Source organism: Neltuma alba, unplaced genomic scaffold, assembly GCF_004799145.2.
Source record: "Neltuma alba isolate B1F8T4 unplaced genomic scaffold, ASM479914v2 tig00005624_pilon, whole genome shotgun sequence".
NCBI classification, from domain to species: domain Eukaryota; kingdom Viridiplantae; phylum Streptophyta; class Magnoliopsida; order Fabales; family Fabaceae; genus Neltuma; species Neltuma alba.
The window spans coordinates 49092-67648 of record NW_021634177.1 but is presented as its reverse complement, the minus strand read 5'-3'; the positions used below and the strand labels follow the sequence as shown (position 1 = coordinate 67648).

The following is an 18557-nucleotide window of genomic DNA, read 5'->3' as shown; positions in this document are numbered from 1 at the left end:
TGGGGAGGTGACGTGACAGCAGTCGGGACATGGGCCCCACCCCAAATGCACGTGCTTCTTCCCCACTCCTCCCACCAACAGTTCCAACCAGTTAGCTTCCCTCTTCCTTTTCTACCCTGTGATTTATGATTTTATTTTTTGGGCCAACCCCTGTGATTTATGATTCTTGCATACATCTACATCCTTAGAGAAAACAACACACCCACACATAAGACTCCTAGGATTTTTTTTTTTTAAGTCCGTTAATTCTTAATAGTTAGCCCTACATTCTGCAACCTCTTCATCAAGAAGATAGACACGTCTTAATTTATTACACTGTGAAAAATTCATCTATTCCGTTAAATTCAACGCTAGCTTGCATTTCCAGATCAGAGCAGCATGTTTCAAAACTAATTAATAGTAGACCCAAGTTTGAACGTGCATAAAAGACTGTAAACTCTGTATTCTCATGCTACACACATTGGGCCAACGCTGATCTATAAGCCCAAAACAAAGGTGATGTTCGAAAGCTCACGATGGTCCATTAGATCTCGGTAACAGTAGGGCCAGCTAGCACTTGACAACGAACACGACGTCGTTTGACGGCATAAGACGGCCAGATCTCAACCATTTCCCGTTTTTGCCACTCGGTTCTCAAATCCGTGGGGGAAGGATCCTTGACTTGCTCAGGTTGGTGCTGTTCCCCGATCTCCCTCTTCCCGGAATCACCACTCCCATCCACCGGTCTCTGGGTTCTCCCATTGCCGTGAAAATGGTTAAAATACCTTTCTCCGTTCTCCTCTTTCCTCTTCCTATTCTCCATTATTTCTCCATCCACCGCCGAGATCAAGTCCCTCACCATAAATTCCGACACTCGACCCATGATATTGTTTGAAAAATTCGGCTTCACCCATAAGGGACACGTTTCCATCGCCGTCTCCTCCGTCTCCGTCGCCGCCCTCTCCTCCGCGGCACAACCGGAGTCTTCTCACCTCGGCTTCTTCCTTCTCAACGAAGAGAGCCTCGTTCAAGTTCTCATCGAGATCCAACAGAACCCTCCTTCTGCGTTCTCGATTCCCGCTACATCTCCCGTCTCTTCACCTTCCGTGACCTTTCTCCCCCTCCTCTTGCATCCTTCAATCGATCTTACCCCGTCACAACTCCCAATGAATACAGCCTTTTCTTTGCCAATTGCGCTCCCGAAACCGCTGTCTCCATGGTCGTTCGCACTGAGGTCTATAATCTTGACTCCGACGGCTCTAAGGACTATCTCTCTGCCGGACAAACCCAGCTCCCGGCTCTCTACTTTGTCTTCTCCCTCGCCTACTTTGCTTTCTTGGGTTTCTGGGCCTACGTTTGTTACACAAACAAGCGATCCGTTCATCGCATCCACCTGTTGATGGCCGGTTTGCTTGTCGTGAAGGCTTTGAATCTGATTTTCGCCGCCGAGGATAAGCATTACGTCAAGATCACCGGAACACCTCATGGGTGGGATGTCTTGTTTTACATATTCCAGTTCATTCGGGTGGTATTGCTCTTCACGGTTATCATATTGATCGGGACGGGGTGGTCGTTTCTCAAACCTTTCTTGCAAGAGAGGGAGAAAAAAGTGCTGATGATTGTGATCCCGCTTCAGGTATTGGCTAATGTGGCTTCTGTTGTGATCGGCGAGACTGGGCCCTTCATCAAGGATTGGGTTACATGGAATCAGGTCTTCTTGCTCGTAGATATCATATGTTGCTGTGCTATCATTTTCCCCATTGTATGGTCTATAAGATCTCTGCGGGAAACGTCCAAGACCGATGGCAAGGCCGCAAGGAACTTAGCTAAGTTGACACTTTTCAGGCAGTTTTATATTGTTGTCATTGGGTATTTATATTTCACACGCATAGTAGTGTTTGCGCTGAGAACTATTGCTGCATACAAGTACCAGTGGGTTAGTCAGGCTGCCGAGGAGATTGCGAGTCTTGCGTTTTACATGGTGATGTTCTACATGTTTAGACCGGTGGAGAAGAATGAGTACTTCGTCCTTGACGAGGAGGAAGAAGAGGCTGCAGAGATGGCTCTTAAAGATGAAGAATTCGAGCTTTGAAATGGTGGTGAAGGAATTTATTTGGCCCTCGGTGTTGACCTGGCTTCAACAAATGCAACTTCTATTAGGTCATCCAATGACATGAATTCGCTGTTTTATTTGAGGCTCAGGTCCGCTACTAGCGCAAGGCTGTCACTCTATCCTTTTTTTCCTTACCCCTCTCTTGTTTTCTCCCTTTACTGTGAGAAAAATGCCGATACTGGAATGCTGCCTGTATGTTCCACTAATGATTTTTTTTTTGGTCATAATGTTGATATTGTATTCCGTATAATGAAAAAACCTGTCATGTTCTTGCAACGAATACTGCTTTTTGGTTACATCTCGTTCAAGGAATTGTTGTGCGCTTAATTATGATAGAGTAATGCTGGTACTGATCATTATTCTTTTGGATTTGCCTTATTAGTACTCAGACTTTTGCGTTTCTTGGGCCCATAGTTCAACATTCTTTGCTTGATTGTATCGTTGGTGCATTCACTTGCGTTATTACTTTCTTGACTGAGTTCACTCTTAAAAATACTTGGGGAAAGGATCTAGACTGAGGCTATGTTTGGGGAGTTTATATAGAAATGGAATAAAAAGGCAAGAATGGAATGGTGTCATTTGTCACTCCATCCTTTGGGAGTTTAATGAGGGAAGAGGAATCACCAAAAATACTGTTCCAATGTTTCTTTATAAGCAGGATGTGATTTAACTAATTTTTTGGCCCAAGAGGAGGTAGTTGTATTTCTGCCACTTATAATACATTCCATTTCCTATCAAACCCTCCAATTTGGAGGCACAAGAACATTAGGATCTTGGATGTTGATGATTCTTGAAGTCTATCCTTTGTCATTCCATTCTGGAAAAAACCTCCCAACCAATGGTTTAGCTGATATTAGTCATCTTCCTTTCCTTACCATTCTATCTCTTAGCATCCATCCAAACACACCCATAGACCTAACGAGAGGAAAGCCCTGACCATAATATTCTTGTAGTAAATAAAAGTAGTGGAACTGATGAAGACTTGGAATCATAGCTTCTGATATTATAGAGCTAAAATGCAGAGTTAGAATTTTCTGTTCCCTATGGTGGGGATTAAGTTTTTAAGTTGTGCTCAAAGAAAACAGATGAGAAATTTATTCTTTGCAGAATGAAGGGCGAGTTGGTTGAGAAATTCATTCCCCAGGGTGCCTTCTTCCCTTTCAAGATCAGGCACGGTTTGGAGGATGGGAGTCTCCATATTCAGTCTCTTCGCAGAATGGTTAACTATCACTTTTTTTATTGTTGGCACCTGCTAGAAAGAAAATGGGGACAGAACATAACGGCTTTTAGGGCCGAAATCTAAAATGATGTTTTTGCAAGATGTTCGTGGTTGATGTGAAATTTAAGTGACTCGATGTTCACATTTAGAGAAATTTACTCGCTGAAGGTGTTAGGGAAGTTATGAGGATTCCAGTCTCTCTCTTGAACGTTCTTCTATGTGATAGTTAACCATTTAAATCTAACCACTTAACACATTAACTATTTGTGTTTTTCTATTTGTTATTGTTTATGCTTTGTCATTATCCTGAAAGATTTGCTGGTAATACTGATTATTTTGCAACCAAAACAATTGGAATAAGTTAGCAGGCATGCATTACACTTTTGGCTTTGAGTGATGTGAGTGACGTTGTTACTCATTTGCTAAAGGTTGAAGCCTCAAGCCCGTGCAAGCGTGTCATGACAGTACATTGAATATTAATTTCGTGAACATACATATGCTTGTGGTGTTCAAAGTAAGAATTTCTTGTGGCTCATATGTGTAATGTGTTGTATGAATATACAGTTTCATCGGAATAGTGGGTCTTCCAGCTGGACTGCTTTGATGCAAAAGATGCCAGATTCCCAACTGTATTTCGCCTTTTATTCCTTTATTGTAGGCACTTCTAGGCATAGAGTTATAATATATGTATTAAAGGTGTTTTGGGTCTCTAGATCTGAGCCTTCCGCTGAAGTTTTTCTTTGTCAAGCCGTCAGTTAGTCTATTCCGTCTGATACTGAGTAGATTGAGCGGTCAAATACTCTAGCTTGGTAATCTGTCTACCGTTTACTAGTTTTTCAGCGTTACATGGATCTGCACAGAAAGAGCCGCTGTACTAGATTTTCTGTATGCTGACACAAACTGGGCTTGGGTTTGTGTTTACTACTTGATGACTGTCATCACAATCATGTGTATGGCCATCAGAAGGAGATGAGTCATGGTTGCATTCAGATTGTGAAGTTTTCATCAACTGCTAGGGATATCGTGCTGAGCTTTGAGTAAAAATGAGTCAACCAGCGGTTCCCATCAGCCCCTTCACATGGACTTGATTGACTTGTTCAAAGTAAGCACCCCTGAATCCGCGAGTTTCATCACTTCCCATCCCTCTTCAACGATTCCATTGGACCCAATTCCTTTCTCATCAATCCACCTCCTTTACAATATTACACGTTGAAATTTCCTTCTACACCACTCACGCACCAAATTTCTGGTTTCTCAATTGATACGATAAATAGCTGTACACAAATTTGTTTTGTTTTTACTCATATTAAATGAAAACGTCAAAGCTCATTTAATTACATTTTAGTCAAACCGAATCGCTTAAAAGAACCCGAATGTGTATTTAAAATATCAATAATGTATATAAATTTTTGTGGATTTCCCCCCCTAATCATCAATATAATCATGCATATTGGCTACATGCACATGGCACGTGAAATTACACTGGCTTGTTCAAATATAATGACGATATGAACAAGAATGTTTTTCCCCTCTATATATAAGTATCCTAATCGAGGTACTTTTAGACATTAAGTGTTAAATGTTAGTTTGTCTGCATTATAAGAATTTTTTTTTTACTGGACATAGTGTGAACAACATTTTTTTTTGGGGGTATAAATGTGAACAGGAAATTTGAATGTTCATAAAAACCCTCTGTTGACGGAGTCGGGGTTTTTTTTGGGGGGGGGAGTATCCTATTCATAAAAATGATGATCTATGGGCCAGAATGAAGAGGGTGTTGTTGGTAAGCCCAAATATCAAAAAATAAGCCCAACTAGTTATTGAGCCAGCATGTTCATCTTCTCTTCTCTTTCTCTTTTGTTTTTGGCGCCAACGAGCCCGCATGACGAGACGACATCGTTTGCGCGTAAGCCAACTAGATCTTACCAGCCACCAAAATCCATCGCTTTAATTGCGAGGGAAGGAAATTTGCTCGGGTTGGTGCTGTTCCCGGCCTTCGTCTTCCCGGAATCGCCACTTCCATCCAAAGTTTTCTGGTTTCTCCTCCGCCGTGAAAATGGCCAAAACACCCTACTTCATCCTTATTCTCCTCCTCTCATTCTCTATTTTATCCCCATCCACCGCCGAGATCAAGTCCCTCACCATAAATTCCGACACTCGACCTATGATTCTGTTTGAAAAATTCGGCTTCACCCATAAGGGTCACGTTTCCATCGCCGTCTCCTCGGTCTCCGTCGCCGCCCTCTCCTCCGCGGCTCAACCGGAGTCTTCTAACCTCGGCTTCTTCCTTCTCAACGAAGAGAGCCTCGTCCAAGTTCTCATCGAGATCCAACAGAACCCCTCCTTCTGCGTCCTCGATTCCCAGTACATCTCCCGTCTCTTCACCTTCCGTGACCTTTCTCCCCCTCCTCTTGCGTCCTTCAATCGATCTTACCCCGTTACTACTCCCAATGAATACAGCCTTTTCTTTGCCAATTGCGCTCCCGAAACCGCTGTCTCCATGGTCGTTCGCACTGAGGTCTATAATCTTGACTCCGACGGCTCTAAGGACTATCTCTCTGCCGGACAAACCCAGCTCCCCGCCCTCTACTTTGTCTTCTCCCTCGCGTACTTTGCTTTCTTGGGTTTCTGGGCCTACGTTTGTTACACAAACAAGCGATCCGTTCATCGCATCCACCTGTTGATGGCCGGTTTGCTTGTCGTGAAGGCTTTGAATCTGATTTTCGCCGCCGAGGATAAGCATTACGTCAAGGTCACCGGAACACCTCATGGGTGGGATGTCTTGTTTTACATATTCCAGTTCATTCGGGTGGTATTGCTCTTCACGGTTATCATATTGATCGGGACGGGGTGGTCGTTTCTCAAACCTTTCCTGCAAGAGAGGGAGAAAAAAGTGCTGATGATTGTGATCCCGCTTCAGGTATTGGCTAATGTGGCTTCTGTTGTGATCGGTGAGACTGGGCCCTTCATCAAGGATTGGGTTACATGGAATCAGGTCTTCTTGCTCGTAGATATCATATGTTGCTGTGCTATCATTTTCCCCATTGTATGGTCTATAAGATCTCTGCGGGAAACGTCCAAGACCGATGGCAAGGCCGCAAGGAACTTGGCTAAGTTGACACTTTTCAGGCAGTTTTATATTGTTGTCATTGGGTATTTATATTTCACACGCGTAGTAGTGTTTGCGCTGAGAACTATTGCTGCATACAAGTACCAGTGGGTTAGTCAGGCTGCCGAGGAGATTGCGAGTCTTGCGTTTTACATGGTGATGTTCTACATGTTTAGACCGGTGGAGAAGAATGAGTACTTCGTCCTTGACGAGGAGGAAGAAGAGGCTGCAGAGATGGCTCTTAAAGATGAAGAATTTGAGCTTTGAGCTGTGTGGTGAAAGAATTAAGCTGGCCCTCCTTGTAGACCTGGCTCTAACAAATGCAATTTCTATCAGGTTGCCCGCTGTCATGGATTCACTGACATATTTGTGGTGCAGGTCCGCTGCTGCAATGCTGTTTATCCGTTTTTCTTTTTCCCTCTAACCCTTGACTATGAAAAAAATACCGATACTGGAATACTGCCTATATGTTTAGCTAATGGGAAGTTTTTGTCACAATGTATTGTATTTCTGCATATGAAACCCATCGAACACTCATGTTGAGTTCTATGTCATTCAAGAAATTGTTGTGAGCTTACTAATGACTGAGTAATGCTCTACTTATGATTAGTCTGTGGATTTTTGATATTATTATTACTTCTACTCAAGTGTTTCTGGTGCCGTGGGGCCAACATTCTATAATTGATGGTATCACTAGCGCACGCACTGTACATTGCTTCCTCGTCTTCCTTACACAATCAAAATGCCCGAGGCCCACATATTATACATCATTATTATTTTCCTTTGCATTCTGTTTTGAGTATGCTCTTTTACATTTACATCATGCCTATATCAATATAATGTTGTAGTGCTTCTCTGTGCATTATTCCTCTCAGGTTCCCTCTTGTATTCACACGTCAAAGATTACGTTTCTCTTAATCTGAACCTTCCTGCCTATTAATTTTCATCTTTCATTGACAGCATGCTATGCTATCACTGAAGGTTTCAAACCAAAAAACCTTTTCATTGTATTCCTGTTTTATTTATTTCACATGGAAGCTCCCAGCAATCAAGCGCAGCAGAGGTTGGGCTTATTGAGGGATGGCCTAGAGGGAACGTAGATTCACCTCCTTCATGCTTTGTTCCGGGTCTTTATCAGGACAGAATTTCGCTATAACTACACTGGTTTGTCAACTATGCTGCCAAGATACAAATCTGAAGTACTGTATTCTATTGAAAAGTGTGCTACAGATGTGACCAGATCCAATGACAAAGAAGCAATAATTCAGCTGCTAACGCAGAGTTAGCTCAGCCAACCAGGATTCTGATCCTCTAGTGAACTCTCTGGGATTGAAATTATAAATGCGCCAAACCAAGTGAGTGAGTGCACCCTTCAAAATACTGAGGCATGGGATTTAAACCTAGCTAGGCTATATTTCGGATTTTATGAGGGAATGAAATGGAATGGCAGATAATGGAGCGGAATGTAAAGACTAGGAGTGGATTGTCAAGTCATGTATCTTTTCATTAGTTAGGAGTCTTTCATATTTTTAGCCGAAGAGGATATGGTTGTATTCATACCGCCTTTCCATCATATTCCCTCCTAGGCCCTGAATTTCAAGGGTTGAAAAAATGGATTTTTAATATGGATGGCAAGGCAATAAAGGGCCTTGGAGTCCCATGTTCGCCATTTAATCACGCATTTGTAGTTAGAATTTCAGTTCAGAAAATGGGATTCTAAGTTCTTAATTTGTTGTCAGATGAGAAAGATTAGAAATTTATTGTCTGCGTAATGGAGGAAGATCTGATTGACAAGTTCATTCTCCATTGAGTTTCCTTCCCTGTTTCAAGCCACTACCATGCTTGAGAGGGTTAAATCTGCTTCTTCCGTCTCTGGCAACCTCTCAGTTCACTCAACCTCTTGCACTTGTTATATTTCTAGCAGCCATTGACAAGAAATAAAAAGGGAATATGATGAAACGACCTTTTGGGTTGAATCTAAATGGTGGTCTTGCAAAATGTTCAGTTTAAATATCACATTTACTTGGCTTTAATATTCAAATTGAGATAAGCTTACACAGTAAATTTATGAGGGAAACTGTGAGGATTCTGATTACTTCTTTACAGGCTGCCGTGTGTTTAGTTAAAACATCTAACATACGTAACATATTAACTATGTCGCTCTATTTGTTAGCTACATGCTTTGTCATTGGTCTGAAAGACATGCTAACAACGCTGATTATTTTGGAATTCAAGATATAATTGTTCCATACTTGAGGACATGTGATCTTAGTAAGAGGGATGGTTTCTGAATTATTCCGTCTTGAAACGAGCCGCTTGTTGGTCGCGGATTGTTCGCAAAACTATTTTCGGCATGGCTATTTTGTGTTATGCATGCTGATTCAACCTTTTAACCTAACCTCGTGAAGTGTCTTTTGGATAAATAATTAAAAGGGTATTTTAGATAAATCAAGATAGATTTATTACAAATAAATAATTTAATTAATTTTTATAATCTCAGTAAATTAGTTATTTAGTTTTTATGTATGTATGGATGGTATCTTTTGGATGAGTAGAAATTGAATACTAAATTGTTGCAAAGGCTAAATAGTCGGAAAAAGAAAGCATCAAAGGCTAGAACAAAAAACGCAAACAAAAGTCTCTTTGGGGTCATCGAGGGGACCGAGGCTAACATAGAATTAGCATAATTAATTCTTGCAAGAGAGGGGGATTGATTTGTGTATAGTATTAAGTTTATTTTAAGGTTTTGTTGCCGTTAATGTGTTCGTATCCATATTTCATATAATTGTTTCAGTGCCGATTCTGTTGGCGTAAGATATCCAACATCGTCGATGGATGTGACAAAACATCAGTCTTGGAACGGATGTCGTGTGGAGTAGTGGATTTAGAACATACTTGAAGTTTGAACTCTGAACTATTTTAATACGGAAATGACTTATGATAGGGTTTTTCCTGTGAGAAAATTATTTTTTTAGTTCTCAACTTTTAACTCAATTATCACTTGGTCTCTCGATTATGACTTGACATGACTTAAGCCTTTAGCTTTTAATTCGGTTGAAACTTGGTCTCTAATTTTTTTTTTTTTGTTTAAGGAATTAATTCATATCAAAATAATTATGACTCAATACAACTTAATTCCTCAACTTTCTTATTTATTGTGGCCCCTAGAATAAACCATCCCCACCACCGTCATCTCAAAATAAGTAAATAAATCATATTCCGTCTTCCTTCTCTGATCTTAAATTTTATTGATTGGCCTCCTCTTTGATTTTGGTATCTGCATGCATTACCGATCGTTGATATTTTAGTCGTGAGCAATCCATGCAGATGAACCTGAAAAGATAGATATGTACAGGGGAAATTTTCCCTTTGATCCCTTTCAAAACAGGCCAGCGTTATCAATTGTAAGCGAAAATGGCATGGAACGTCTCATGGTTAACTGTCATAAACTCTTCAAGGAACAAGAGTTAAGTGTCAAAGGATCAGCATTAATTCTGGTTAGAAGATTTTAAAAGATGTATTATTATGACAGAGTTTACAATTCAATGAGGGTGATTTTGAAAAGCTGATGTCAGGAAGCAGCCTGCATATGCTATATTGTGCCTTTAATCTCTTACGTTGATGCAACCAAGACATCAATGTTCTAGACTTATTTCATTTTTAATGGATTACTTAGCACTCAAGTGTCTGGTGACACGGTAAATCACAATGCAATTCATGGAATTGAACTAGAATCATGTCAAAATGGTTTTTAAAAATAAATAAATAAATTGTTTGCCATGATGCAATACACTTGTTACGAACATGATGACAAAAAAGGGCACTGAAGGTATATGCGTATGCTGAGGTGTCCTTAATAAGAGTGATTAAGGAATGTGACCCCATTGCCAATATATTGCCAAGTGTGAGTTGGTGGAAAGCCATTCTTGATGAGTGCTCATCATTCTGTTGCTTCATTCTGCTTCTTGAGATATGAACATTACATATACATATACATACACACACATATATAGAGAGAGAGGTTGATTGCAGGGAAGCTTAAGCAAGAAGGGTTCATCAGAGCTGCCTCCCTTTCCTGCCTAAAGTAGAATGCAAGTTTCAGCAAAGGCCAATTAATGGGTTTTGGTGGATGTTATCATTCTCATTTCCTCTTTATTCATTGTTCATGCCCTTTTTCTTTATTTATGTGTGAAAAAGAAATAAAATATATGATTCTGTATTTAATCCTGTGATGATATTAGTATATTAGAGCCGCTCCCTCACAGTATGCATCATGATTTTACCAACCCATCTCTTTAAATTTTTTGGTAAAAACTAAAAAGTCCTATCATCATCCTCAACTACCAACATTCTTTTTAACAGCGTCGCAGAGTAATATTTGATTTCCTTAACCGAATGGATTTTCAGGTGTTTATCGTTTAGTACTGAGCTAGGGGCCAGTACAAAATAAAATATTACCACAGCCCATGGTTTGCCAAATATATATCCTCAGAATTAATTGACAAGTGCTAGTTAAATTAACTTGAGATACTTCAGCCTTATTATTACAAATAAAATAATTAAAAAAAACGAGTGAATGTTAGGAGAAATATAATCTCATGCACATATTTGCGATTTAAACTTGTCTCAGGGGCCATTATACTACTCCTCCGGTCCTTAATATAAAACTCATTTAACTAATTTGATTAGATTAAGGAAGTTAGGTAAGTTAGTTAATTATAAGAAAAGTGACACATTTTTCCTAAAATACCATAATCATCTTTCTTAATACCCTCTCTCCCTCTTCTACTTGATTATGGTTGAGGGAGTATCCATATGGGTAATTTAGAGAAAAATGATAAATATGAGAAATGAGTCTTATATTTAGGACAAAAACTAACTCAAATATTGGGTCCTATATTAAGGACTGGAGGAGTATTTCTTACACATGAATAGTACGGTGTATGGTAACTTCCTAATTCCTATATTGATATTGATTACAGTCCCTTTTTTTTAATTTAAAATGCAAATATGTGTGTGACTGTGTCATTTGTAAAGTTATTTTATTGTGTTTGATTGTAGGTTATTAGAAATCATGACCATAGTATCAAGGGAATTAGTGGGAAAGTTTTACATGAACATACTATTATGATTATCTGAATTTATCAATAACTTGTTGTGATACCAATCATCTTTCCATTCCCATCCACTTTTCTACAGTTGGCAGTCAATATTTCTTTCCGATTTACTGTTCATAATTCTCCAAAAGCAGAACTAATAGAATCCGAGGGCACTTGGTCATTTTTCCCATTCACTACAAACAACCAAACTTGTTGCTAATTTCAAAACCATATGATTACCTTCCATTGAAAATGATCTCAGTAGAAAAACGCAGAGTCTAAAACAATTAATTCCATTCGCCAAGGCTTCTTACACACCCCAACCATTGTCCAAAACCAACCTTCTGACACTTTTACAAGCCTCACAGTTCGTCTGCTTTTACCTACAATTTTTCAACTTTAAAATATAATTATTATTGGTTTCCAGTTCCATATCCCCTTCAGATGGAGGGCATTGAATGGAGGTGTTTAAGATTTAAAATAATGTGACATTGTAGAAATAAATAATTAGGGCCAGTGAAAATAACAACCAACTCGTCTCATCAAAGAAAGCATTTCGTAGGTTAATTAAAAAAGAAACAGTGGAGACGAACACTTGGCTATCGGATGAATCTATAAGCTCCGGCGTCTACTAATCAATCACCCACAAATATTCGTTTCATTTTATAACCGTTCGCACAATTGACACGCATAAGAAATACTTTAATTATGTACTGTGAAGTTTCTTTCAACCTGGGAAAAGCCAAAACCTAGGAAAGAGGATCAAAAGAGGTCAGGACTCGATCGGTTCATGACGAGGACGACGACAGATTTTCTGGTGCTTGCTTCCATGGCTGACGCGCCATGCTTTGAAAACTGGAATCCCAGAGACAGTTGAATTTATATGCCAACGATTCTTGATTGCGAAATGAATGGGAAGAAAGAAGAAGACAGGCCATATTTGCTTGATACAAAACGTCAAAATTTAATAAATATACATTGGGGAAGGAAGAGGCTCGTGCTTGTCTTTAACATTCCTACTGTGCATTTTCTTACATCCACGCATTCATAAACAAATATATAATATAATTATACTCTCTCGATTGATCATAAATAGAAGAAAACAAACAAGCAAAATTACGAGTTGCAACCTTAAATTAAGCAAAGTCAATCCTTTTCATCGACGACATCTACGCTAGCAGCACAAGACAAGAACCTGTGGAAAATCCGAAACAGAGCAGAGCATGAGATTTCCTTCACTTTCCTCCAAACCAAACACTTCCTTTTCCTGGACGAAGCGGGCTTATTCTTCTTCCCCTGACCCACTTTCTCCTTCACCCTCCCGAAGCACTTCTGGGTTTTCTCCGGCATGCTCTCTTTCCGGGAAAATTTGTAGCTTCTCAGATACATCTGCCTGCAGGAGATACTATCCACCACCCTGGGGTGTCCATACACCTGCGATCCTCTCCGTCGGTTGTGGCTCACAGACCTCACGAACTCGGCGTCCGATTCCGGCCACTTGTAGAGGTTCACATACGTGGCTCTCACCGGAACACGTGGGTCTCGTGCGTCGTTGACGCAGTTAGAGATGCAAACAGAGGTCATCCTCTCTGTTTCCGTGCTCTGTTTTTGAGGCCGGTGCTTCCTGTGGAAGAAGGAGGGATTGAGGGGTATATAAACTGGGGAAGGGAGAAAGGAGAAAGAAAAGCCAAAAGGCTTAGATTGGAAGAAAAGGTTTATGGGGGCAATTGAATCCCGTAGAGTTGTAGTGTAGTGAATGATTCTAATGTGAGTTATAATGCGTGATGATTAGTAATGACCATGTTTTTAGCTTTGCCAGGGCGTGTGTGAGAGTCTGTGCTGCGAGCGAGGAAAGTGATACAGACAGAAAACGCCAGATTTATCTGTGGACACTATTTAAAATTGTGATTTTTGATTATTGTGGTGGTGAGATTAGGCTTTTGGCAGCTGATAATTTAATTACATTAACTATAATGATTAATGATGGTTCTTGTATTGAAAGGAAATATGGGATTTTGCCGAAACAGAGGATAAATTAGTGGAACATCTTTTCTTATTTTTCTGTGTTGTCATGATGTGACTACTTGATTGTTTCACAAATATATTTTTTATATTTTAAAAACAACCTTTTCTGTACGCATGGGATGGTGAGTTCGCGAGGAGTTTGACTCGGTAGGCCATGAACACATAAGCCAGGCGGAAAGATGATAGTATTTCTTAATATATGTTTCCTCAAAAAAAAAATATTGTTAATGTATATATATTACTACCTCCGATCGATTCGGTTTAATTTTTATTTTGATCATAAATATAAGATTCTAATTCACTTTGTCTCCCACATTTACTCAACTTTTTTTAAGATAGTCTTTCTAATAATTATAATTCTAGTCAATACACTTGATTAGTAAAGTATTTTAGGCAAAACAACACTTATTTAGGACAAATAACTAATTCAACTTGTTTTCTTAATCTCCTTAAATTAATCAACTGGCTCTTATAATTAGGATCGGAAGTAGTATATGATATGATTAAAATATTAATTTTAAATGGTTCTATTTGGATGACAACGTACAAAGACATTAAAAATCACTATTACAAAAATAAGGTTTAGTGACGCATATTTGATCATAAGCCTCCTTCACTTGAATAGAAGAAGAAATGAAATAAAAAACTATTATTGTCAACTTTTTTTGGGCCAAAAATCATTATTGTCACTTGGTCCTTACCAAAATGGACATTTAAGAAAAATACTATCATTAACGTCGCTAGATTTGCTATGTTTTTGCATTTAAAATAATAAATGCTTATGAAAAATACTAGTAATTTCAAAGGATCAAATGGTTTAAAAGAAATTGTTTTAGCTCATGGCTCCCCGCCCGCGATGACGTGTTCAATCAAGTTTCGTCCCGTCCACCAACGGTGGATGTCGTTATAACGTGTCAAGCGACCAAGATCTGTATACATTATACAAACATTTTCAGCATGAAAATTATACAAGCGTTTTCAATTTAAAGAAACTACATTATTGTTGCTTCTTTTTTCCAAAAAACAGAGAACAAATTTTAAAAAAGGAAAATTGACATAACTTTCTCCTTGAAAATTTAATTGACAAATGGAATCTAAAGACTTTGTACAAATTAACTTTGTTTATATGCAATTTATCTGTTCTTATATATAATAATCTTTCTTTGTGTGATGTGCAATTTAATTTCTTGATATACAAATAAATTTTTTTTATGTGCAGTTTATCTTTTTTACGTGTAAACTAATACCTTGTATCCAAATAATATTTTGTATAAACTATCTTCTCTTTATACAACTTACTCTTTTTTTTTGTGTAATTAATATTTCCCTGTGCAATCAATTATTTTATAAACCATTTGCCAATTAAATTTGTAATAAAATATTTATGCCCAATTTTTAAAAGAAAATTTAAGTAGAAAAAGGCCTAAATGAACCCTTTTCTTAAAAAATAAACAGTATCTTATGATAATTTATTAAAATCATGTATTCAAGTTGATGAGAGGTGTTTGGGTAAAAAACAATTACATGCAGGTCAAACTATGATATATATATATATATATATAATTTATTTCAAAGAAGAATTATATTTTCGAAGCAAAACTTCAACAAAACTACGGAGACAGCGTTGTTAGGGTGTTTGAACCACATAAAAAGTTGGAATTGCCAATTCATGGTTGTTGCAACTGAAAACGAAACCGTGATAACTAGCGAGTGTTAGTCCAGGTAAAAAGAATTTGAGCACTTTGGGTATCGTGTTTCAAATTTGATTTTTGGAATGATATGTATAGAGAAAAATATTGTTAGGAGGGTCCTCATCATGATCTCACAGTATTTTGAAAAATTAACCTCCTATTGTTCAGGTGGAATGATATTCTGAGCAATAAAGAAAAAAAAGAAAACCCTGATAACTGTTCAGGTGAAATGGAAAAACAGGACCTTTCTTTTCTTTTAATTTTTATTCGTGTCTTGTAGTTTATATTCTTTTTTAACAGATCTTTGCAATGTCATTTGTTTTTAAACAAGCTCCTATACTTTTTTTGGAAAAATCCTAAAAAAATATTTCTGAATTTCAAAATTTTAAATAAGTCTTGTTACTACATTTCAATAATAATTAACAACATTTGAAAAACAAATAACAATACATTTTTGTATTGAGATTTTGAAATTTTAGATTTTTTCAAAAAAGATTTTCCTACTTTTTTCCAGGCCCTTATAATTTTATTTGTTTTTAATTAGGTCCCTACAATTTTTTTCTTTTTTTTTTCTTTTTTCCCTTTATTAGTCACCCGAAACTATAAGGATATGAACACATGCAACTTATTCTTCTTCTATTTGGTGAAACGAAACAAGAGGGGCATGTCCTGGTTGGATTCAGAACTAGAGATGTTCACGAGACGAATCGGGACCGGGACAGGCCCGTCCCGGTTCCGTCCCGATGAACAGTAACGGAATAAATTTTCTGTCATGTGTCCCGGCCATTCCCAGGGTTGTCTTGGTCCCGGTCGGGACGGGACGGGACAGGGACGTCCCGAAAATATTTTTTTAAATTTTTTAATTTTTTTTTAAAAAAACTGATTTTTTTAATTATATTTTTTTGAGCTTAAATCTTATAAAAACATCTTTTTATTTTCTTTTTTTATTTGTTTGGGCACTCCTAAACAAAAGCTCAAAATATTACATATAATAGTCATTAAAAACTCTAAACAAAAGCTTTTAACACAATAAAAACTTGTTAAAAATTCTAATCATCAATAATCTCAAATCATTAACAAATATAAAAACTCTAAATAAATATATCTATAGTTCCATACAATAGTCTCAAATCTTAAAAAAAAATGAAAAAAATGAAATTATATAAATAGGATAAAAAATTAAATAAAAAAAAAGGAACAGGGACGGGACCGGGCCTCTCTTTAAAATTAAAAGTGTATGTTCCTACGCGAATCTCAACAAGATCTCCTAATTATATGAACGGAAATCGAGCATTGAATTCATTATAGGACTTATTCATGGGACAACCCCATCCCGTGTCCCATCCCGTCCCAATAAGACTGGGACCGGAACGGGCCGACCGGGATAGGCCGGCCTTAAACACCCCTATTCAGAACCTCTCCACTGTAATTTCTCTCCACTTTGCCTCCACTAAAAAAATGACATCGTTGTGTTTTAAAATAAACAAACGAGGAAAATGGTTTTTAGAAGAATGACATTATTTTTTTAGTGGAGGCAAAATGGAGGGAGGCGTTGCAGTGGAGACATTCCGAACCCATCCTGGTCGGAATATGCCTTCTTCTTAAGAGAAATGACAAATAAAAACCCCAAAATTATTAAAATCACATAGAAGTCACCTGAATAAGTAAAATTACCATAAATGACCCAATCTCATATTGTAAATATGAAATCTTGACGAAATGTCTGAAATGTCTCTAAGCTAAATTGTGATTTGGTCTACTGAAATTTTCATTCACTAAAGTAAATTTGTTATTTCTCATAGTCAACTTGTCATTTGGCATACATTCAACCAAGTTGTAATTTGATCTATTGAAATTGTTATTCGCTAAAGTGAACTTGTCATTTCTTATAGTCAACTTATCATTTGACTGAGGGGCATTTTAGACATTTCACTGAGATTTCATATTTGTAATATGAAATTGGGTCCCCCGTGATAATTTTACTTATTTAGATGACCTCTGCGTAATTCTGGTAATTTAGGAGTTTTTGTTTGTGATTTTCCCTTCTTCTTATTTGCCTTTTAAAACGTGGCCGGGGGCGGGCTCCTTTTATTTGGCGGGCTATGTAATCCTGCCTTTCATTCTCTTGGTGGTGGAGCCCAGCCAATGTCCACTTTGGGGCTTATGTACTGGATAATAGTCCACATTAGGCCACGTTGAGAGCCCAACCCATCAGAATCTGCTACTAAAGCCACGGGGAAAAACCACAACAGTGAAAAAAAAAGGGAGCAAATACGAAGAAGAAATTCTTTTTTTTTTCTTTTCTGTTAAAAAAAATAAAAAATTTATGTTATGTATAAAATACTGATATTACATGCACAAGAAGAATATACATTTTAAACCGATACATAAAATAGATACACACCCAAAAACTTAGTATAGCCCCGAAGTTAATTACCGATATAATTCCATCTAACTAATTCTCTTTGAATTTGAGAACAACATTAATATATAATCCTCTATTCCTATTTAGAGGGTAAGGAAAAAAATTTTTTATATAAATGTATAATTTTACCATTTGTTTATTATTGTGTTGATTTTATTTTCTTATGATATAATATACTCGTCCCAGTCTTAAATACAAAACTTGTTTTGTAGTTCCACTATAAAATGGGTTTTATATTTAAAATTATAACAGTATATTAAATAAAAATAAAATTAATAAGTTATTAAATTTTAAATAAAAATTAAAAAAATTTAAGATTTTTTTTCTATGTGAAATATGTTGAATAGGAGGAAAAATACAATGTTGCTGGGCTTTGATGGACACAAATATCATTAAAGAGACGGGGAAATTGTCAACCGGGGAGGGAGTTAAATAAACCAAAGGTCGTTGGCAAAAAAAACAAATAAATATATAAACAGAACACGAAATTGCACCCTTTTTTCTCTTTTCGAGGTGCGTGAAGCTGACGCCCGTCTTGATATGATTCACAAATGGATATGCACCGTGGTGGCCGCTTTTCCATTCATTTATTTATTTTTCTATTGATTTATTTTTACCTCACCATGGTCCCCCGTACTCCCCGGGGATGCCGGCAAAAGCCAGATGAGAAAGCAGATCGATCTGGATCTTTGATCTGGTCCGATTGGATCTTAGATTTTCAAATAATTTCTGATAGAATAAAATGACGTTTAGTATGAATAATGAAAATTCGATTTGAGCCATTTAAATGCCTGGCATGGTGTATAGTTTCACGAGAGGATGCACTGCACATGACCACCTCGAGAGGCCTCCACAAGTGGGCTAGTGGTACCACAGAGCTAGTGGTGACAACTAGGC

General features: G+C 37.7%; 2 protein-coding genes and 1 pseudogene across 2 annotated transcripts; 2 read left to right on the top strand and 1 right to left on the bottom strand.

The window, feature by feature from the left end:
• Positions 1-617: 617 nt before the first annotated feature.
• LOC114748158 (protein GPR107-like) lies at positions 618-2461 on the top strand (annotated as a pseudogene).
• Positions 2462-5283: 2822 nt separating this feature from the next.
• LOC114748171 (protein GPR107) lies at positions 5284-7101 on the top strand. Its single transcript, XM_028936524.1, has one exon. It carries the CDS (start codon positions 5368-5370, stop codon positions 6685-6687), a length of 1320 nt encoding a protein of 439 aa, XP_028792357.1. The 5' UTR covers positions 5284-5367; the 3' UTR covers positions 6688-7101.
• Positions 7102-12388: 5287 nt separating this feature from the next.
• Positions 12389-13188, bottom strand: LOC114748169 (uncharacterized). Its single transcript, XM_028936523.1, has one exon. It carries the CDS (start codon positions 13101-13103, stop codon positions 12666-12668), a length of 438 nt encoding a protein of 145 aa, XP_028792356.1. The 5' UTR covers positions 13104-13188; the 3' UTR covers positions 12389-12665.
• Between the last annotated feature and the right edge of the window lie 5369 nt (positions 13189-18557).